Genomic DNA, 23,133 nt, shown 5'->3' on the forward strand with positions numbered 1-23,133 from the left:
CTCTTCATCATCTCCCCACCAGAATTGAGCTATTACATCCGTGATATCCTTGAAACACCCTTAGGTAAACAGAAAACCGACATAGCAAAAACAGGGATGGCTTGGGCCACCGCCTTAAGTAGAATCTCTTTACCTCCAGTGGATAACTGTTTCTCCATCCAGCCGATCAATCTAGCTTTGATTCTTTCTCGAAAGTGTTTGAAGAAATCACTTCTGTCTGCACCCAGAATAGCAGGTAGGCCAAGATATCTATCTGATAATGCTTCAGTTACAATATGTAAAATTTCACAAACTTCAATTCTGGTTACCACAGGTGTATTTGGGCTAAAGAAAATACTTGATTTTGATAAGCTCACCATCTGACCTGAACTTTGGCAATAAGTGTCTAGTACATGCTGTAAGGAAGTTGCATTTAGGACATCCGCTCCCATGAGAGAATTAGAGAATTATCGGTAAATAAAAGGTGTGAGACTGATGGTGCATTTCTGCACACTCTAACCCCATCAAGGCCACCAACTTCTTCTTCAAACTGCAACATAGTAGAGAGACCTTCTGCACAAATGAGGAAAAGATATGGGGATAGGGGATCCCTTGTCTAATGCCTCTAGATGGAACAAACATATCTGTTTCTTGAGAGTTAAAACGAATCTTATATCTCACAGAGCTTACACATGCCATAACCATATCAATCCATTGCTCATGGAACCCAAGTTTTTCCATCATACTTTGAAGAAAAATTCACTCAACCCGATCATAAGCCTTATGCATACCTAGTGGTGCTTGTTAACTATGCCGTCCTAGTATTATATCTAGTGGTGCCTCTTAACTCGTACTACTTGGGTCGTGGTTGCCGACCTGATAGGACCAATGGTCTAGAGGACCAAACACTGTGAAGCATGCATGCAATGCATGTGCCCCAAGTGGTGCATGTTGGGATTCACAGCATTTCCATATGCGTACATCAGCACACTCGCTCACCAACCACGCCATATTAAAGCCTTTTTTTTCCCACTAGAAGTATTCTTCTGCAGGCCGCAGCTACAGTGAGCAACGAATTGCTGAATCGGTTTGACGCGTGGGTTTGAAACGTTTCCACTAATTTTGCTTGTGCTACCAAACAGAAGAGCGTTCCAATTTGGCAAATCGTCCGTCCACATTTGTTTTGTTTACAGATGATGATGAAGGGAGAAAATGACCGGCCGTGCCGCTTCCCACCAAACCCCGACTTTCTGAGAGCTAGCGTCCGGACCATACAAGCTCCCTTTTCGTGCAACAGAAAGGGACGACGCCGGCGAAGTTTACTTTCGTTGTACTGTACCGTAAGCCGTAGCAAGTTGACAGGTTTGAAACGTTCCAACCTAACTCGGCCGTGGCAGACGGCCAGACCCGTGTCATTCTCTCTTCTTCTCCACTATATATATGCCCCACCAGCTCTGTCCCCGGTTCAACACACACAAGAGGAACTCGCCAGCTCCACGAGCAGAGGAGCCGACACCACAAGACCAGGAGCGAGACAACATGCGTCCATCGCGGGACCTCCGACTGGCCGTGTTCCTCCTCCTCTTCTCTGCCTCCGTCCTTCTCCCGGCAGCCAGAGCCCAGCAGGAAACCGAGGAGGAGGAGGAGTTCAGCTACTCGCTGGACGCGGAGAACGGGCCGGCGCACTGGGGCGACATCAAGGAGGAGTGGTCGGCCTGCGGCAAGGGCAACATGCAGTCGCCCATCGACCTCGCCAGCCCGCGCGTCTCCCTCGTGCGCGGCCTCGGCTACCTCAACCACTCCTACTCCCCGGCCAACGCCACCATCGTCAACCGCGGCCACGACATCATGCTCAAGTTCGAGGGCGACGCCGGGAGCGTCTCCATCGGTGGCACGCCCTACTTCCTCCGGCAGTTGCACTGGCACTCCCCCACGGAGCACAGCGTCAACGGCCGCCGGTACGACATGGAGCTCCACATGTTCCACGAGAGCGCCCAGGGCAAGGCCGCCGTCATCGGCGTCTTCTATGAGATCGGCGCCCACGACGCCTTCCTCCACAAGGTGCCTCTCTTTTCTCTCTTGCTTCTTTTCTTTAGTTAACCAACCAGGATATAAATTAAGCTTGATTAACTAAAGCCAACACGGCAACATGGGACTTAACTTAATTATTAGTAAACTTAACTAACAGCAACATGGCAACATGGGACTAACTCTAATCTTGTACTACGAACGCAGCTGGAGCCATACCTGGAGATGATAGCGGATCGGAAGGACAGGGAGGAGAAGATGGGGATGATGGACCCGAGGGGCGCCAGGGGAAAGGCCAGCGTGTACTACCGCTACGTGGGCTCCCTCACCACCCCGCCCTGCTCCGAAGGTGTCATCTGGACCATCGTCAAGAGGGTACGTCCCGTTTCATTCATTCACCGTCACACATCACTTGCATCAAACACAACTACCAACTACTCCAACTATCAGTAAAATATTTCATTTCTGGACCACCACATGACACACAACTTGCAACTGTCAAATAAAAGAATTCATTTCTGGAACTTAGCAGTTGGCATGGAGCTGCCAGTTTCGTCTTTCCCTCACTTTTGATTGATTGGAATTTAGATCAGTGGAACGCACGCCAGCTAGATGTGTGCACACGTCCTATTATACGCCATGCATTGCGTGGTTGGTGAATAAGGATGGAATTGATATATATTTTATGTTACTGAAACTTTTCTTTTCCTATGACTGGTTGAATTTGCAGGTGCGCACTGTGTCGAGGCACCAGCTGGAGCTTCTCCGGGAGGCCGTCCATGACGTAAGTTTTTTCCCCTTCCGTTTCTCTAATCCTTTTCATGAAAGGAAGTCTTGCTGTTCTGTGCGTGCATTCAACTCTTGTCTTTCAGCACTTTACATCGGATGGTAGACCTTAACCGTGGACCGCTAGAAATTCCACAGCGACATGAAAGCCGCCTTTAATTTGGTCCATCTCCACCCATGGACTAGAAATTTTTTGGACTGATTTTCCTTCAACCCTACATGCAGGACATGGAGAAGAACGCGAGGCCGCGTCAGGAGGTGAACAGCAGAGATATCAGCATGTTCCGGCCTTTTGAGCAAATTAGACATTGATTACATGGTTATATTATTTTTTTATCTAGTAGTTTTTCCCATCCACTTTGATAGATGCCTTGTATACGGTTACTAAATAATAAAGGAACACGACCAGTTCATGTCCATGCATATCTTGATGTTGGGATGCAGATCGTCAATATGATTATTGTTGCGTATTCCATAACTCGTCCAACTGCCACTGCCATTAAAAATGAAAAAACTGGCAAGGATTTGATAACGGTTGAGTACCGTGGGAATGATATAATGCCATCCATGGCTAATTCTTGTATCACTCAGGTTCTTCTTAGCCAAACGAGAATGAGTCAATTTATGGCTATTTTTGGCAGAACACAACGTAGTGCTGTTTGGCTTGGCTCCTGTTCTAAGAACGTCTAGACTTTGTGTACTTCCTAAATTTTGAGTATCACAAGAGTTATTCCGCAAAAAGAAGTCCATCCATCTGGTGGTAGCCTGGTGGTGTCTCCTTTAAGAATCATGCAAGGAATAGTATACGTCTGAGAGGATTATCCTGTTGCTCAACAAAGGCTAAGTTTGAATATTCCTGAATATTACCAACATAATATTGCTTCCTGGATGTCAAGTTGACTATCACTCTTAATATAAACGGAGTACTCAAATAATCAAGAGGAGTGTCGACCTCACCTGTTGCTGTCCCTGGTACGATGATGACAAGAGGTAAGACTTGTGCACCATGTGCCATCATGGACGCCGGCATGAGTTAATTCAACTTTCTCAACAATTCAATCTTGTACTCCCTCCGTTCCAAAATAGATGACTCAACTTTGTACTAACTTTAGTCCAAAATTGAGTCATTTATTTAGGAACGAAGGGAGTAGAAAATAACACAGAATAGTTGAGCATCCAATGCAATTAATGATTGTCCTTTTCAGATCAGCAGTTGCTTCTTTCGGGTTTCGAATGAACAGCAGACAAACACGTGGTCCTCAACTTTCGCATTCAGAGGGTTGATGATTGGCAGATTGAAAGACCTGCCTAGGGTAATCAGTGGCGTAGAATGACTTTTAATCAAACAACTTTCGTCAAATTATTCGTCCATGAGTGTTCATATGATTGAAAAGTACAAAAACGTTAGGTGAAACCGAATGCATTCCCTGCAGTGTGTTAAAATGAGAGTGTTAACGGGCAAGGTAAAGGTATTTGAAAGTTACTAACTTTTCTCATCTCCCGCCGCTGATAACAGTTTTGTGTCTTGTCCGATCACTATGTGCTTGGCTTCGGCGTTGACTGTCTATATAATACAGTACTAGAGTAGAAGACAGAGGTTCAGTTAGATGCAGATTTGAATTCAACACAGACGGATTAGAAAATGCATCAGAAGCTCTTTTTTAAACATTCATTAGATGTGCTTATATAGTGTGTTGCAACATATATGGGGACGTCATGTTACTAGAGAAAGAACATCTGGGCTGTAAACACACAAGATTGGAGATGAACTTTTAAATGCATTTCTTTTTAAAAAAGAAAGATATTTTAGATATGGACAGAATCTCCAAGAAAAAATTCAGCACAATTTTGTGTATGAACACATTGCTAAAAAATGAATAATATTGTTAGCACCAATTGGTTATATTAATTTGTATAGGTTGTTTCGAGAATCTGTTTATATAGATAAAGTAAGATGACTTAAATTGGAAGCTTTATAGCATGAAATTAGTAATTTTTCTAGGGCTTTAGGGTTGTAAGAGTAACACTAGCCAATCCCCTATAACCGGTTAGAGGAGCAAAATAGATGGCTAACTGCACCTAGCTGAACTCTCAAACCGTTAGTGGAGTAAATATTATACTCCTCCGGCACAAAATTTTCCCCATTTCTCGTAAATATACTCAACCACGGTGCAGACGAGTAAAAATTTCAGCACCCCCCACCCCCGCCTGTGCAGCCACCCCTTCCCGTTGCTGTCGTCACTGATGACCCCGACTCCGGCTTGAATGGATAGTCAAAACCCATCTGCCAACCCACAAGCCACCACCGTCGGCGCATCGTCACCCTAACGGCCCCTGCACCACAGCCTGAACCCAAAAAAAAAGGTTTGGAACAAAAACTTTTATGGTAGCACATGCTACTTATATTAGACGGTTTGATTTGCTATTTTCTCCTTTTATTGTAGAATGCAATATTGATTATTAGTTACTTATTTATCCAAATTTGGGGGACACCAAGGAACGCCATCATAGAGGCAGTAAAAATGTAAAAGGAAATATTATTTTTTTTAACGGCGGGGGTGTGTGTGTCGTTAGTTGTATTCATAGTTGCCTATAAGGCTTTGCAGCCTATTGCAAGATAGGTTCAAGTGATCCAAAAATACAGGGGGACACATGAGGAGAAGAGATAAAAGAAAAATGGCACACACTAACAACATACACAACAGGGGAGAAACAAAGAGGCAAAGCACAAAGGACACAACGAGAACACCGCCAGCGTACTCGAACGCCATTAGCCAGCGAAGACCAAGTCAGGACACTACATGATCGACACAATTGAAAGGCGTCGCGTATCCGAGACTGCACAATGTCAGGACACCACTTGTGCCATGGGGTGCAATTAAAAGGTCACGTGAGCCGAGACGACACCACAACACATGTGTGCCACTAATGTAGTCGCATATGAATCGCCTTGCAGAGACACGAAGGAGCACCTAAGCACGAACCAGAAGAACTCCGACGAAGATGTGCGAAGACAACCAACACCCAAGCCACGACCCTCCTAGGTGGGAGGAAACTGCATCCATGGCTGCCACAACAAAGCATGGATCTCACCAACCCAAAGGACAAGCTCCCACCGACGCAGATAACGGGGCAAGGGGCCCTTCCAACCCGTCCACGACAGTTCACTCTGAAAGAACTAGGATTGGAAGTGTGTGCTCTCAGCAGGGACGCGTGCGTGTTTATATAGGCAATAGGTTACATGATGCGGCTAGGTTGTTGTAGACTTGATCCATACTCCAAGGCTATACAAGAGAGGATCTATCTATCCTAACAACCTGCCTAGATACAACAAACTCAACATACAAACACACACACATTACATATTGTCACGTTACAACTTAAGCCTATAACTTAACATCCTCCCTCAATCTAAACACGTCAAGGTTGAGATTGTTCTTGAAGGCTTGAAGTTGTCGAGCTTGAAGAGGCTTCGTGAAGCCATCAGCAACTTGATCTCCTGTTGGAATGAACCTAATGTCCACGAGCTTCTTTGCAACTCTTTCACGAACACAGTGAAAATCAATTTCAATATGCTTTGTTCTTGCATGGAACACAGGATTCGCAGAGATATAAGTTGCACCCAAATTATCACACCACAAACAGGAGACACGTGGCCTTGTAATCCCCAATTCATCAAGCAAGGTTTCCACCCACATTACCTCAGCTGTTGCATTTGCTAGTGATTTGTATTCTGCTTCAGTGCTGGAACGTGAAACTGTAGCTTGCTTCTTTGCATTCCAAGATACAAGGTTAGAGCCAAAGAAGACCGCAAATCCACCAGTAGACCTCCTGTCATCAAGACATCCCGCCCAATCTGCATCAGAGAAGGCACTCACTGTTGTTGAAGGTGACTTACATATTTTAAGACCAGTTCCAGCACTTCCTTGGATATATCTGAGTATCCTCTTAACAGTTGTCCAATGCAGAGATGTAGGAGAATGCAAAAACTGACAAACCTTATTAACAGAAAAAGCTATATCAGGTCTTGTCAATGTTAAGTACTGTAGTGCCCCAACTACACTTCTGTATTTTGTTCCTTCCTCTGGACTTAGCAATTCTCCTTCATGCAATGACAAATGTTCAGTAGTAGACAGAGGTGTACTGGAGGGTTTACAATCCTTCATCCCTACACGTTTAAGTATCTCTGTTGCATATTTTTCTTGGGTTAGCAGAATACCAACATGTATCTTTTTTACTTTGATGCCTAGGAAATAGTGCAACTCGCCCAAGTCCTTTAAGGCAAACTAATTTTTCAAATTCTTAAGCAAAGCTAAGGTAGCCTCTTGAGAGGAACTAGCAACGATTATGTCATCTACATAAATGAGCATAAAAATGATCACCTTCCCTTTCCTGAAATAGAACAAGGAGGTGTCTCCCTTGGAGGGCCGAAAACCAAGTTGTTGAAGCTTTGAGTTCAACCTTGAATACCATGCCCTGGGTGCCTGTTTCAATCCATATAAGGCCTTGTCCAACCTACACACATGTTGTGGTTTGGTTTTATCCACAAAACCAGGTGGTTGTCTGATACAAACCTCTTCCTCGAGAACGCCATGTAAGAACGCATTCTGAACATCTAATTGGTAAAGGCTCCATCCCCTAGACACAGCAATAGACAAAACCAATCTGATAGTAGCTGCTTTAACAACCGGACTAAAAGTATCCTCATAATCAATACCATAGTGTTGCTTAAAGCCTTTAGCCACTATTCTAGCCTTATATCTGTCTATAGTGCCATCAGATTTTCTTTTGATTTTATAATATTTCTACCTAGTCTAGGTAGAACTAGATGCCAGGTTCTATTTTTCATGAGTGCATCATATTCTACTTCCATAGCATTTTTCCAGTTTTTATCTTGCAAAGCTTCTACTGGATTACAAGGTTCTTGAGTGGCAGCAAAATTTGCAACTTTGAAATTTTTGTCTTACCTGACAATTCCATCACTAGGAACTTTGGGCTTAAATATACCTTTTTTAGCCCGTGTGTTCGGGTGTGGAGCCACAGGAGATCCGGCGGTTGGCGTAGAGGATCCGCCACCTCATACCAGCAGAGAATCCTCCTCGGCTATCGCCCGGTCGGGCGTGGGATCGCGTGCCCGTGCGCCAGAGGCTGGGTCCACCGAATCCAGCGTGGGATCACGCACCCGCGCGTCAGGAGATGGGTCCACCGAATCCCGCAGCGCAGGCGACAAGCGTGTCGGGGGCGCACCATCATTGCCCGCGGTGGAGGGACCCATAGTGGAAAGCGACCCGGACCCACCCGATCATCGCAAGTTGTCGGAGGAGGGCCCCGCTGCATCGAGGCTGCCACCACGCACGGGAGACCGGCGCTGCGTGTCGCGCGTTGGCTGGCTGCCCGTTGGCCCAGCGCCTGGCGGTGTCGGAGGGGCGCCTGCATCAGGTTCTTCGCCAGGGTCTGCGCGCCACCAGATCTCTCGGGATCCGGCACAGCAGTGAGATCCGCCTCGGTTCTGGTGTCGGACCTGTTTGGACTCATCTGCTGCATAAAATGACACTTCTGAGTGCTGTTTTTCACTGTTTTCATCAGCACAGCCTCCGTTAGTGGCAGTATTAAGGTTATTAAACACATGATCATCAGTACATTCACCCCCATGATCAGAAGGATTTAATAACTCCGGAGAAAGTAATAGGATTTCAGCACGAAGACGAGCGTCGGCGTTGGGATGAAGACTAGCAAAGGGAAAAATATTTTCATCAAAGATAACATCTCTGGAAATATAAACTCGTACAGTGGATATGTCAAGACATTTAAACCCTTTGTGAAGATTGTTGTACCCAAGAAAAGCACATTGCTTAGAACGAAATTGAAGTTTATGATTATTGTAGGGTCTTAGGTTCGGCCAGCAAGCACACCCAAAGATTCTAAGAATGGAATAATTGGGTTTTTCATGGAAGAGTTTTTCAAGGGGTGTCTCAAACTTGATGACTTTGCTAGGAATTCGGTTTATCAAGTAGGTTGCCGCAATGAAGGCCTCATCCCAGAACTTTAAGGGCATAGAGGCTTGAGCAAGAAGGGATAAACCTACTTCGACAATGTGTCGATGTTTCCTCTCAGCTGACCCATTTTGTTGGTGAGCGTGAGGACACGAAGCGTGATGAGATATACCTATCTTGGTGAAGGAGTTCAACTTTTCATACTCCCCTCCCCAATCTGTTTGTAGAGCGAAGATCTTACGATCAAATTGACGCTCTACTAGGTTTTGAAAGTCATGAAACTTCTAAAATACTTCGGACTTGTGTTTGATCAAGTATATCCATGTGAATTTACTGAAATCGTCAATGAAACTCACATAGTATTTTTTTTCTTCTTACTGTTTCAACAGCAGGACCCCAAACATCAGAGAACACAAGTTCTAAAGGAAATTTTGATTCACTTATTGACTTTGGATAAGGCAACTAGTGACTTTTGCCTTTTTGACAGGCGTCACAAAAAGAATCTTTATTGAACGAATTTGCACACAGGAGATTATGCTTGCTAATGATTTTGCTAACTATAAGAGGAGATGGATGGCCTAGACGCCGGTGCCACCTATCCGAGGATAGCTTGGTGACACTGAGCATGTGCTTCTTGGCGTCGGATCCCGTGTGCCTAACTGGGTAGAGTCCTCTTCTACCCCTGCCTCAAAGGAGCACCTTCTTCGTTCCTCGTTCCTTAACAAGAAAAGAATAGGGATGAATTTCAACAAAAGCATGATTATCAACAGCAAGGCGGCTAGCGGAGATTAGACTTTTGTTGGCTTGAGGTACATGAAGGATGTTGTTTAGGAGGAGATCTCGATCAGGAGTATGAATAGCTGAATGACCAATGTGCTTGATAACCATACCTGAACCACTGGCAGTATGAATCTGCTCGTTTCCACCGTAGCGATCGCGTACGGTCAGCTTCTCCAAGTCTCCTGTGATGTGATGAGTGGCACCACTGTCAAGGTACCAGTTCGTGTCCACCCCGTACTGCGGTGCAGCGAGGTTGGCCGACTTCTCCTCCACGCCTTGATAGGATTCGTCGTAGCGCTTCCAACACTTACAGGCTGGGTGGCCCATCTTGCCACAAATCTGGCACTGGACCCTGGGGGCGGAGGCATGATTGTTGTTGTAGTTGCCCCCGCCGCCGTTGTTGCCGCCGTGTCTGCCGCCGCGTCCGCCAGACTTGGAGTAGCCGCCGCGCCCGCCGCGGTCACCACCATTGCCGCCTTGTCTGCGGCCGCGGTCACCACCGCCACCACCTTTTCTACGGCCTCGGGTAGCGGCGTTGGCAGAGGATTGAGAACCCCCGCCGTGAAGGTTGAGCCTCGTCTCGAAGCTCAGCAGCTGCGAGAACAGCTCAGCCACGGTCACCAGCTCCACCCGGGAACACATGGCCGACACCACCGGGTCGAAATCTTCGTCTAGCCCGGCCAGGATGTGGGAGACGATGTCGTTGTCATCCACCTTCTTCCCTGCAGCATCAGCTCGTCGCAGAGGGACTTGATCTTCCCGACATAGTCGGTGATGGAGGAGTTGCCCTTCTGCAAGTTTGCGAGGGCGATCCGAACATTGGTGGTCTAGGAACGAGTGTGGGATGCAAGCATCCCTTCCACCGTGTCCCAGAGCTCAGCAGAGGTGTGACATGAGGCAACCTGGATAGCTATCTCGCGAGGAAGAGTCGTCAGGAAATAGGAGAAGACTTGTTGATCTTGTGCATACTAGGTTTGGAATTCAGGGTTCGACGCTTTTACCGTCATCTTGCCATCGGAGGACGTCACATCGATCTGCATGGGAGGTGGCTGCTGCTCGACGTCAAGGTACTTGGCCATCTGCGCTCCACGGATGGCCGAGAGCACCGTCGCGCGCCACAGGGCTTGGTTGCCCTTTGTCAGCTTCTCGGTGGCGGCGTGCATGAATGGCGAGGACGGGAAGGAGCTTGAAGATGACGCTGCCATGGATGTGTTCGAGGATGGCTCTGATTACCATGAAAGAACTCGGATTGGAAGCGTGTGCTCTCAGCACGGACGCGTGCGTGTTTATATAGGCAATAGGTTACATGATGCGACTAGGTTGTTGTAGCTTGATCCATACTCCAAGGCTATACAAGAGAGGATCTATCTATCCTAACAACCTGCCTAGATACAATAAACTCAACGTACAAACACGCACACATTACATATTGTCACGTTACAACTTAAGCCTATAACTTAACACACTCGTCAGGAGCAAGCCACATCCATGGCTGACATCTGTAGGCCAAGGAGATACCGACCCGCGCAACGGCACCGACCGATAGGCGGAGGAAGAGGTGACCAATTGTGTACCTGGCATGTCACCATGCCGGCCACAACAACACCGGGGAGCTCCCGGCACCACCAAGTGCAACACAAAGTGCCACCACGCCGAGCGCACGCAAAGACCAAGGGTGGAAGCCTGATCTGCCGCCAAGGAGCAGAAAATAGGCGCCACCCAATAGATCTGAGCAGGGGCCTGCCGGATCTGGCCGCGCACGCCATAGCCACACCAAGAAGATGACAAACCGGAGTGAGCCCGAGGAGCGCCACCGTCTGGATCCACCACCTGCGCCACGCAGGGATGCCCGACGCCAACTCACCCTATAGCCAGAAGGGCACATGGCCACGCGACGACCCTCTGCCCAGCACCGAATGACGTAGAGGCCGCCCAACAAGACTGAGCGCCGGTGAAGCACGACGCTACGCGCAAGACCATTGCGGACGCAGCACTGAGGCTCCATGGGAGAGAAACAACCGCGCGCAGAAGCAAGGGCCCGCCGCCGCTAGACAACACCCGGGCGTACACCAAATGACATGTGTGCTGGAGGCGGTGGTGGTAGAGTGGGGAAGGAGGGCGATGAAAATGGCCGCTAGGTCTCTACCCGGGTAAAAGGAAATATGATTGGGTCGTGAGCGTGATTACACGCTAATTGCAGACACAGCTTTCATGAGGACCCGAATACTCAGTTTCAAACAAAACTTAAAAGACAAATTTTAGGCGTGGCCAAACTGATTATTTTATGATGAAGATGCCTTTTGCAGGGGCGTGCGTTTATATATGTGTGTTATGGTGTCCAGCACGTGGACCATCTGAGCTCAAATGAGCTCGGATGAATAGTAAAATTGAAATTTTTTAAAAATATCTTTTTGATAAAATTTAACAGTTTTTCTAAGTGCTTATAAATTTTCATCATGAGATCACACTCATGGAAGGTGTGACAAAAAAACAGAATCGATACTTTAAAATGCAACTTTTGAAAGCATTCTGGAGCACTGGATTTTTTTTTTGCCACGCCTTTCATGAATGTGAACTTATGATGAAAACTTACAAATACTTGGAACATTTATCAGAATTTACCAAAAACAAATGTCAGATTTTTTAATCAATTTAACTGTTTATTCAAGCTCATTTGAGCTCGAGCTTAGAAGGATACTTTCGCTTCTTCCTTTTCTTCAGCACTTGAGACAAACCACCTTCAGCACACCTTCAGCAGTATATGTGGTGTATGCATTGCTGTTTTTAAGCACCGGCGCATTGTTAGGATTCCAGTACAAGATCATGAAAGTGGCTATGAATTCAGAGATTACAACTCCACTACAGGAAATAATACAGTGAAAGGGGGAGACCAGGAAAGGAAGATGGACAATAACACGAGGACAAGAGAAACTCGACGCACAGCTAGCCAGTCCAATTTGCGAAGCCGCCTACGTCGTATGAACCATGTACCTTTCTTAGAGCATCTACAGTCAGGCGTCTCAAATCCATCTCATACGCGTGGACGGGCCGTCTGAACACTGACCGGTCACATTTTTTTCAACCCGAACAAACGTCTTAAATGAGCCTCAAACGCCCAGGCTGATCGACACCCCTCATATTCAGTCCAAATATAAGACGGATATAGGGACATCCATGCACACCCGTCACGTCGGGTTGACGAAGGGGTCCTAACCTGAAACACCCTCAAACCCAGTGGTTCGAAACTCGTCTCCTCCGTCGAATCGGTGGCGCCGCATGGCGCAGCTTCGGCAGGCCGTGTAGTGCCTTGCCCGGCTATTTAAGCCGACCGACGGCAAAGAAACCCTGCCATCCATCCACATTTTCCTCCTCCTGTCCGTCGTCGCCGCCACTTTCTACTCCACCCGTCCGTGTAGTAGCCATGCCTCCACACCGCCAGGTCAGGAGCGAGCCATTTCTAACGCCGGAGCGCCAGCTCGAGCTCCTTGAGCAGATCCGTGCTGGGCGCGAAGCCCGGATTGCCGCGGGGCTACCTCCGGATGCAGTGGATCCGGAGGAGGAGTCGGAGGAGGAGGTGGTGGTGGTGGAGGAGGACGAGGAGGACGACTTTGAGGAGGAGGGGGGTGTGGGGAACGCTAGCAAAGAGGATCTGCAGGCGGAGCAGCAGGCCATCCTCAATTCCGATCAGTCAGAGTTGGCTGCGGACACAAGATGCCATCACCGGCAGGAGATGGAGGCGCAACAAGCTGCGGAGGAAGCGGAGATACTTGCCTACATGGATGAGGTCGAGCAGGAGAAGGATGAGTCGGAGTCCTCCTCCCCGCCCGTCCAGCCGGCACCCGGCACTGTCGTCGTGGACATCTTCGACGACGAAGACTAGCTAGGACAATACGTAGTATGTAGTACATAGGATTTCTCTGCATACTTTGTATGAATTTAGGGGATGAAATGTGAGAGGCGAATGCGGAATGGCAAATTTAAGGCATGACTAGTCATTGTACACGGACGCGCACAATCGCTTCCATGGCATTTAATGAGCCGGATTTGCAAAGTCCAGCTGTAAATGCTCTTATTATATAGCTTGTTTTCTTGTCTCTTCTGTTTTACAGGTGGGCCCTGTCCATCGTTACTGGCCCACAGGGCAGTGGTACAGCAGTAGTTTGCTGATACGCGTGTACTCGCGTGGGAAGGCATTGGGTTGTCCTTATGACTGCCACGTAGGGTCACAAACCGAGTGTTCCACTCCACTAATCAAAATATAGGTCTAGCAGACATCTCCAGCTCTCAAACCGGCCACATACATCTACACCATATTGTCTGGATCGTAGAAACCATTCAACTGCAAACCAAAAACAAATGTGGATCTTTGCAGGCATCTGGATAGCAGCCACGTCTTTTTCTGACCACCCTGACCCACGTAAAACCGTTGACTCGCGTCTCACGCACTTTCATCCCACGAGTTGTGCCGCTTGCCGCGTCACATTCATGCTGGCCCACAGCACGCTGCGGTCGGCATTGATGCACGCGATTTGACCGGACAAGAGGGCGGCGCAGATGGACACGATCTCTCACTACCGGCATTGAAGCGGTGTGCAACCTCTCACTACCGGCATTGAACTGGCGCACCGGCTGAGAGAGCGCTACCCGCTGCTCGCCCGACTGAACACGCCTTCTCACCGCATTCAAACGGTCATAGATTGCATGTCTTCCTCCATTAAAACCCACGCGTGTGCGAAGAAACCTACTCCGACCACACATTCGTTCGCGAGCCTCTCATCATTGAAGACAACGCTGGTTGGCTCCGGCCGTCCCCATGCTATTTATACGATGCCAGACGCCGAGAAAAATCATACCACTCTCCGCTTCCATCTCCTCCTTGCACATGATTTTTTCACAAACTCCATGGCATCCTGTGAGCAGAAAGGCGAGTTTTTCAGAATACAAGCTGGCTGGGTGGCCCGCCGAGCCCGTCGGATAAGAGCCAGGCAACTATGTGCTCCGTCTCCGTTGACTTTCCAAGCGGCAGCGGGCTAGCTCATAGCTGGCGCGTCGTTCCACAAACTCGCCGCTGCAAGCCGGCTCGCCGAGGAGTGGACAATGCCGTGTCGCACCGCTCCTACTATGATGCTCTTGCTCGCGCCGTCTGCCATCAACGTGTCTATGACCACGCCATGCCAATGGAGGTCGGCGACGCGGCGCCCTGAACGTCTACGCCCGCCGAGGTCATCGAGAAGAAGTAGGACATGGGAGGCCACGGCCAAGGCGACGCCGGCGTACACAACCCGTGTCTTGCCCGGTTCAAAGCTGACCATCGTCGACCCTCGCATCGGCTTCACGGATGCGGAGCCCCCAATCCCCTCCGACAGAAGCACCCCCTTTGCCACCCCGATGAGCAGCGCAGCCGAACATAGGGAAGATACGGGGGGAAATATACCTCTGGGGCTCAAGGCAGTCCGACAAGCTGGCTGCCGAACGTGAGGAAGACAATATGGTTTTCCGCGGCCGGCCGTAGACTAGTGTAGTTTATCCGTGTCGTAAGAATAGAGCTTAGCGCGGCTGGCGTGCCCATAATTTTAGCTATTTTAATTAAAATATGTCCAGAATGTAATGAATTTTGTCTGGTTTAGATGAAATCCGTTGTGTTTGCATGAATTTCACCGGGTTTGTCGAAAACGTGTTTGAAATGTACGCAGGCAGCGTTGGTTGGCGGCCTCAAGAGGAAATTTACGGGTCGTCATTGAAGATGCCCTAAGAGTACATATTTTCATCTGGCCGTACGTAAGAATCACCTATTAAAAAAGGCTAAACACACCAACACACTGACACACTCAAGACCAGGTACATACGTGCCAAAGGCCTACAATAACACTACCCGGATCGACATAAATTAGTAGAGCCGCCGGAGCTCTTCCTGGAGAACCCGTGAAAAGGTGAAGCTGAAAGACGATGAACTGGAAGCCTCAAAACGGTGCCTTCAGGAAGGACACACACAACACCAAAGCATTGCCACCCCCGATCCAAAGATCTAGATTTTCATCCGGAGCACGAGAAAGGAAAAGGAAGACTTAAAAAAGATGACGACGTCCACGAGCGCCACCTCCGTCGGCCTGGCCAAGCCAGATAGGGTTTTCACCACGGCAAAAAACTCCTTCACCGCCACAGATCGTCAAAACGCCAGCCACGGGCCCACAAGGCCGCCCATGCGGCCATGGCCGCTAACCGTTCGCACCTGAGGTGCGAGTTTAGCTCACGAGCACCGCAGCTCCCACCACCCGGGCTGCCGCCCAAGGAACAATACGGACCGTATGCCCTCCATAGCTGCAACCAATGCACTGAGCGGCATGCTTCGACCACCTACAAGGCCACAAAGACCGAAAAAACCAGTTCGATCGGGGAGCCAGCAGGTCGGAGAAGAGGTGAAGCCAGGGCAGACCATGTCGACACCGAGCACCCCTGCCGGTGAAGGGCCGCCCGACCGCATCGGCGCCACCCATCACTCCCGGGACCTCTCCTTACATCACCCCCTGCAACGCCCAACTCGGCTCCCGGCCTGTATCTGCATCCGGTAGGTACCAGACACACGTCCAATGACAGGAGGTGCCCGAATTGCCATAACCTGCTGCCACGAGTGGAACCAGGGGCATCCACACAAGCAGCTCGCCAACAGCCGGACGTTGGAGCTTGTCCGGCTGCTGCCTTGAACCGCCCTGCACCACCACCGTGGACCGCCACCACGTACGCCGTTGCTGCAAACTAGAAGTTTGCTGCCATCCCACCCGCTGTCGACCAAGGGGCCAGGTCTGAGTAGATCTGACCAGAGATCAGCGGAGGTACCCAGTACCCCATCAGGATTTCTCCCTGCATGCCACCCCCGCACCACCGGACAGCCGGAGCCTTGCCTACATGCCACCCGCACTCGACCAGATGCAACCCAAGGACACCCATCCCGACGCGCCACCACCACCCTCCAGCGCCATTGGCCGACTCCCAAGACGCCGCCAACCACCATCGATTGTATCTGGGTAGAGTATCCTAGAGCCGCCGCCTAAACACCCCGCTTCGTGCCCGGCCTCACAGCCGCGAGCCAACGCGCGACGGGAGTGGGGCCATGCCAGGAAGGACCCCAAGACGTCGGGGAAGAAGGTTGGAGCCGGGGAATGAGAGCCGCACCGCGCCATGGCAAGGAGGGCGAGCCCCGCACCGCACCACTAGGACTGGACACGAGCCGAGCCGAGCCGAGCTTGATCCGAGCCTGGCTTTGGCTCGCTCCGGAGCGGCTCGGCTCGGCTCGGCTCGCTCAGCCAACGAGCCGACCTCAGGCGGCTCGGCTCGCTTCAGCTATGGCTCGGCTCAGACCGAGCCGGCTCGCAAGCCATTTGCCCCCAAAAGTACAGAACCTCTGTATATAGTCCAGTTTTGATTTTTTTTGCAGCAATTAAACCCATATTTTGAAAAACAAAAAGTTTATATTGCTAAAAGTGGAACATTCAGCAATCTATTGTTTTAACAAAAGGTCATAGAAATGAAAAATAAGCTTTCATCTATTGAATTTTGGACAGCACTTCCTTTGAACTTTACACAGCAAAGCATCAAATATTGACAGCCACACGAAATTTTTTGCATAGCACAAAGCTTCCACAGCAAAGCATCAAGTATTGACATAAAAACTGAGAAAATGTTGACAGCGAAACAATAGGACCGTAGTTCATCACAACATCATTCAAGGACCGTAGTTCATCACAACAAACACATAATCCAAAGTTCATCACAACAAACACATAATTCGAAGTTCATGACAACAAAAGAAATGGCTCGAGACGATCACGTTGACCTCAACAATCCACATGACAAGATCATGTAGACATCCATCTTCAAAGTAGCAAGAGCAACACCAACATGACGATTATCTACATGTAACACAGATTTGGAAACATATTGGGATCATGTAAAGATATGAAAACTGAAACATGTCAAAAGAATAGTTACCAATTGTTGTTATCCCCCACATCAACAATCTTGGGCAACTTGATATTCTCAACATCGTCCTCCTCATCTTCATCTCTCTCCTAATTATTTGGAAGTTAGCCACATACAAGAAATAGACAGAAAGCATAGAAGAAAAGAGAGGAGTCATACCACCACATTGAAGTCCTTGTGAGAACCTTTGATATAACTAGCACCGCACACCAAGGCTTCCACCATTTCTGGTTTCAAAGAACTCCTGTAGTCATCTAAAACCACACAAGTAGACATATCTAAGTTCAAAGATAGGATGACAAGTTAACAAGTTAACATCCAATGTAACAAGTAGACATACCTAAAACTCTTCCACCCGTGCTAAAAGTTGATTCCGAAGACACGGAGGTAGCCGGGACAGTCAAGAACCTCTTTGCCATCATTGCCAATACGGGGTATCTAGGTGCATTCACCCTCCACCAATCAAGAAGATTGAACATAGGATTCATTGCCTCATTCAAGTCATCTAGATAGTTTCTAAGCTCACTTTTTGATGGTGTTGATGAAGTTGCTGATAAGAAGGACTGAAACTCACAATCCATAAGTGGCATCGAGGTACTTGTGTTGCAATTGTTCTTGGCTGATGATCCACTAGCTCTTTCTCCAGCTTGCTTATTTTTCGCAACAAACTTCTCATACAATGTGTCCAACTCTCCGCGCACAATATTCTTCTCAGTATTTGCTTTCCCCACAGCATACATTTGGTGATAGCACCACTCAACATACCTCATCTTGTACCTTGGGTCCAAGATGGTAGCAAGCACCATGACATTGTTCGGCTCATCCCAATACTTGTCAAATTTATCCATCATTGCATCACCCATTTTCTTGTAGCATTCATCATCATGAGCCATGGCTTTTCTCAAAGCAATCTTGATGCTGACAATGTGAGGGTAGAATATGTTGGAGGTGGGATATAATTGCCCTGAAAACGCAGTTGTCACACGAGATAAAGAGAGGAGCAATGGCTTAATAACTTCAAACTTGTCCCATTCTTCTTTTTCCGGCTCCCATTGATAGTTGGCATTTGAAGCTGCATAAGAGGACAAGGCTTCCCTATACGGGCAGGCTGTATCAAGCATCTGGTACGTTGAACTCCACCGCGTGACACAATCAAGATGCAAATGGTTGCCAACCTCAACACCCAATATTTTGCAAGTCTCAACAAACTTGTGGAGGCGACTCGGTGACTTCTTGAAATACTTAACCGTCTCTCTCAAATTCTCTATCAAAGGGGCCATGATGGTTGTCCCATCTTGCACCACCAAGTTGATAATGTGTGCACAACAACGGACATGGAAATATTTGGCTTCAAAGCCCGTACCTACAAAAAATAGCAAGCATATGACAATATATTCAACCAAAACAGCACACATATGAGCATGTTAAACCAAAATATCATTATTTGGACAAACAAAGCATATGTACTACAAAAACAGCAAGAATATGACCATATATTGAACCAAAATAGCAAGTATATGAACATATGTAGAACAAAAACAGCAAGCATATAACCATATATTTGAAGCATTGTCTAGTGTGATGGACAAACAAAGCATATGTACTACAAAAACAGCAAGAATATGACCATATATTCAACCAAAACAGCAAGTATATGAACATATGTACAACAAAAACAGCAAGTATATACCTCTCCGAACAGCAAACTTTGCCTTCAAACCTCTGACCGCAACATCATTGTTTGAAGCATTGTCTAGTGTGATAGATATAATTTTCTTCTCTATCTTCCATTCAGTCACACACTCATAGATAGCATCTGAAATCACATGCCCGGAGTGAGGAGGATCCAAATCTATGAAAGAAAGAACACGTGTTTGCATCTTCCAATCCTTATCTATAAAGTGTGCAACCACACACATATATGATATGGTCTGGTTGCTAGTCCACAAGTCGGTTGTCAGACTAATGAAGTCCACATCCTTTAGGGCAACTTGAAGCAACTCCCTTTCTTTCTTGAAAACCCTCATGCATTCAGCTCTTATTGCCTTCCTTCCAATAGGTTGATAGTTTGGATTCAAGCACTTCATGAGAATGTTGAACCATTTATGTTCAACCATTCTAAATGAGTACTCATGGACGCAAATCATCTTTGCCATGACCTCCTTGATGAGGTCCTTATCATACTCAATGCATTGGATAGCTGGACCACTTGTTGTTGCATTGGTTTTTCTAAAAAACAGAGTAGCTTGGATGAGATCCCTATTAACCTTGTCCTTGTAATTCTTACATGTGTCCATATGTCTTCCCATGGATGAGGTGCTTCCACCTTGGACATATGCATATTGATTGTCACAATAATTACATTGTGCCTTCAACTCCATCAAACCTTCTTTCGATGGCACCTCTACCTTATGAAAGAAGGTCCAAACAGCCGACCTCAACCTCGAAGGAGCTTGACCTCTTCGCTTCTTGGCACTCTTTCGTTGCGCTTTTCTTGCTTCATCCTCACTCGAACTAAGAAGTACGGTTTCTTGCTCTTGAGGCGTAGGACCAAGGCCTAGACCATCCTCGGACATGTCATCACCTTCGAAGGCTTCTTCTTCACTATCCACAAACCCATCTGAATCTGATTTGTCACCAGCCCCGAGCGGCACCTCAAACAAAGTATCTTGCTCTTCCCCGTCCTCCTCCTCGTCCTCTTCCACCTCTTCATGATCCTCCTCTGCTTGCTTATCATGCTCCATTGCCTAGCACACAAAAACAACACACACATGAGCTTGGACACACATATATTTGACATTTGGGTACCAAAAACAGCACATATGAGCATGGGCACACATAAATTTGACTTTCAAAAAGCAAAAACAGCACATACATGAGCTTGCACAAATATATATTTGGCACATACATACCTGGGAAGATGTAGCCTCCTTCTCATAGTAGTTTGCGGAGCCGGAGGCAGCGGTGATTGCAGCACACACACCAGCGCCGGCGGGGTCAGGGAGACGTCGAGGCGGAGGTTTCTTTTTTACCCTATACAACAACTCAGCGATTGGGGCATTGCTGCAATCATTTGCGAGCTTCCTCGGCAGCCGCGTAGTAGCTGCTGCATTGCCCTTCCCATTCCCCTTCTGCATCCCCGAGACCGGCACCTTGCTCTTCATAATGGAGTCCAAGGTCCTCTCTTTCTCCTTCTCCTTCCCATTCGCCTTCCCCTTTTCCTTGTCCATTGTTGCGACGATAGGCGTCTGCACACATCAGCAAACAACAAACAGTCAATCATCAACAACAGTAAACTAATTACATATGGAGTCAATGTAATTTTCCAAGCAAGTAGATTTTTTTTCAAGCTGCTATGCTACATCAAGTAGATCATCAACAGCAGAAAACTAATTACACATGGAATCAATGAAAATTTTGATCTATCCATCCATTCTACCCTACAACTCCATCCATCCATGATCCATCCATCCGGATCTGCTACATCTAGCCCTACAGACTATAATACATCCATCCATGATCCATCCATCTAGCCCTACATCTACATGATTACATCCATCGATCCATCCATGCATCCATCAATAAATCAGATGCGTCATGCATGCTAGTTTAGACACGGCTAGGGTTTGGGAAGGAACAGCTACATGAGCACATCCATCGATCCATCCATCCATTGATCCATCACACACGTACTAGTTCAGAGAGCTGCGGCTATAGATAGGAAAGGAAGGAGGTACCTGCTCGTGCTCGTCACGTTCGGCGAGAAACCAGGGGAGGCGCGTCCGTCTGCGTCTGCTGTGGTGAGGAGAGGTGGCGCCGCCCGTTGCCGTCGAGCCCGTTGCTGTCGGAGTGGTGAGGAAACGGGGCGTCCCTCGTCGCCGCCGATCCAGCTTTGCGGCACAGGGGAGAGAAAGGGGCGAGGGGGAGGCAGAGCAGAGAAAGCGGCGAGGCGGCGCTGTCTCTGCGTCTCTTGTGCCCTAACGAGGGAGTGCGAGGCTGCGAGCGATGGAGATTGACGATGGATTGGGCTGGGCCGCAAACGAGTCACCGAGCTGGACCGGCCAAAACTCGGCTCGGCTCGCTCACGAATCGGGCCTGTTTTCAGAATTGGGCCCGCTCATTTAACCTGTCGAGCCGAGCTGTAATGGGCCGAGCTGTAGCGAGTTTCGGGCCGAGCCGGAAAGCTCGCTCGTACGTCCAGTCCTACGCACCACCCCTGCCAGGAGGAGAAAATGGCCCCGCGCGGTGAGGGGGGGGGGGGGGGGGGCTTGGCCGGCAGCAGGTTGGGCTCCGGGTCGCCCGCGGGGGGAGTGACACGGGAGACGGCGTGAGGGGGTCTCCGAGCAGTCTAAGAATCGCCTAGAAGTAGTCCGAGCAGTCTGAAGTAAGCCACCGCCATGAATCGTTGGTAGGTCTGGGGCTGCCGAGCATTTTCCAGGAGAACTAGTTGTCCTTTATCGTGAGTAATTTATATCTATCGTGGGTCCACTTGGTGGCAACTTCTGTTTGGGTGGGGGGAATTTTAGATGGAGACCTAAAACAGTTGGGGTTGTTTTGTTGGTGGCTTCACATGTAGGCCTGACAGTGGTCGGAGCAGTCGTTAATTTCTTCCTAACAAAGTTTGAGAGGAAGTTGTTTGGTTTCGTGCCTGCATGGGAAGCTTATAAAACATTTCGTAGGGTATCCGGATTGTAACAGTGCGGCAAATAAATTGACGATAACGAAGGTGACTGTGCGTGAGCTTTATCCTGGCCTTCCATTTTGTAGGCCGGATGTGCTCCAGCCAGTCGAGGGGAAAGGAGGCTTAGGGTGGCGGGAATGGCGGCAACCGACAAAGCATCATATTTCACTCTCTCCATGCAATTATCTACTCCATACTGGGGTACTCCGTACTCGGTTAATTAGCAACGAAGTAGCTAGCCGCTTTGTGCTACATGCATGCCTCGGACCAACAATCAGTGATGTTTCCCTCAGCCATACTGGGGATCCGGGATGGTCTAAGAACACTCTGTACTCCATTCATTCCATGTACGGACTAGTCAACATGCCAATCCAACCCATGTCACAATTAATCACGTACAGCCCGTCTCGATCCAACCTGCACACGCTCCATATGTTTGTTTGTTTTTTGCACACGTTCCATCCGTTCCATATGTAACCTGTGCTGCTGTTGTGCCACTCATGTATCTTGGGTTGAACAATAACCGAACGAGTTGCTGAAAAAGGCCCAGCATGCTCCAGGCCAGGCCGGATGGCATGAGGACACGAACAAAACTAGCCCTAATCCCTGATGCCTCTCAAGCCTACTGAACTCGCTAGGTCATACTATGTGATAGCCAATTCTTGCATATATGATCACTAGAGGTATATCACTGAGAGACTTGGAATAAACTATATTCATCCTTTAGGAATTGCTTATGTGAAGGTGCCTCGGTAGCTCACGGTGATGTATGTATATCAGCTTTTGCAGCTTCAGTTATCTCCAATTTTAGCACATGCGCCACTTCTCTCCTAGCCAGTTTGATTCGCTATCTTGCATTTTATGGTAGATTTATATCTTTACTATGTCATATGCTCACATGTCTTTGAT

General features: G+C 48.2%; 3 protein-coding genes and 1 pseudogene across 3 annotated transcripts; 1 reads left to right on the forward strand and 3 right to left on the reverse strand.

Moving 5' to 3' along the window:
* Nucleotides 1–1,451: 1,451 nt before the first annotated feature.
* LOC125528405 (alpha carbonic anhydrase 7) lies at nt 1,452–3,216 on the forward strand. Its single transcript, XM_087536620.1, has 4 exons — nt 1,452–2,040; nt 2,215–2,382; nt 2,738–2,791; nt 3,019–3,216. Exons 1-4 carry the CDS (start codon nt 1,519–1,521, stop codon nt 3,103–3,105), a joined length of 831 nt encoding a protein of 276 aa, XP_087392746.1. The 5' UTR covers nt 1,452–1,518; the 3' UTR covers nt 3,106–3,216.
* Nucleotides 3,217–9,462: 6,246 nt separating this feature from the next.
* Nucleotides 9,463–10,208, reverse strand: LOC147957900 (uncharacterized). The gene is made up of 2 exons (XM_087536151.1): nt 9,677–10,208; nt 9,463–9,503 (listed from the first exon to the last, which is right to left on the reverse strand). Exons 1-2 carry the CDS (start codon nt 10,206–10,208, stop codon nt 9,463–9,465), a joined length of 573 nt encoding a protein of 190 aa, XP_087392277.1.
* Nucleotides 10,145–10,283, reverse strand: LOC147957901 (small nucleolar RNA Z247; annotated as a pseudogene).
* A 7,265-nt stretch (nt 10,284–17,548) lies between these two features.
* On the reverse strand, nt 17,549–20,773 carry LOC147957902 (zinc finger BED domain-containing protein RICESLEEPER 2-like). Its single transcript, XM_087535355.1, has 5 exons — nt 20,456–20,773; nt 19,234–20,290; nt 17,884–18,906; nt 17,703–17,797; nt 17,549–17,632 (listed from the first exon to the last, which is right to left on the reverse strand). The coding sequence occupies exons 1-5, from the start codon at nt 20,771–20,773 to the stop codon at nt 17,549–17,551; spliced, it is 2,577 nt and encodes an 858-aa protein (XP_087391481.1).
* Nucleotides 20,774–23,133: the final 2,360 nt, after the last annotated feature.

This window comes from Triticum urartu, chromosome 7A (assembly GCF_056163025.1).
Source record: "Triticum urartu cultivar PI428250 chromosome 7A, HENAU_Tu73, whole genome shotgun sequence".
Classification (NCBI taxonomy): domain Eukaryota; kingdom Viridiplantae; phylum Streptophyta; class Magnoliopsida; order Poales; family Poaceae; genus Triticum; species Triticum urartu.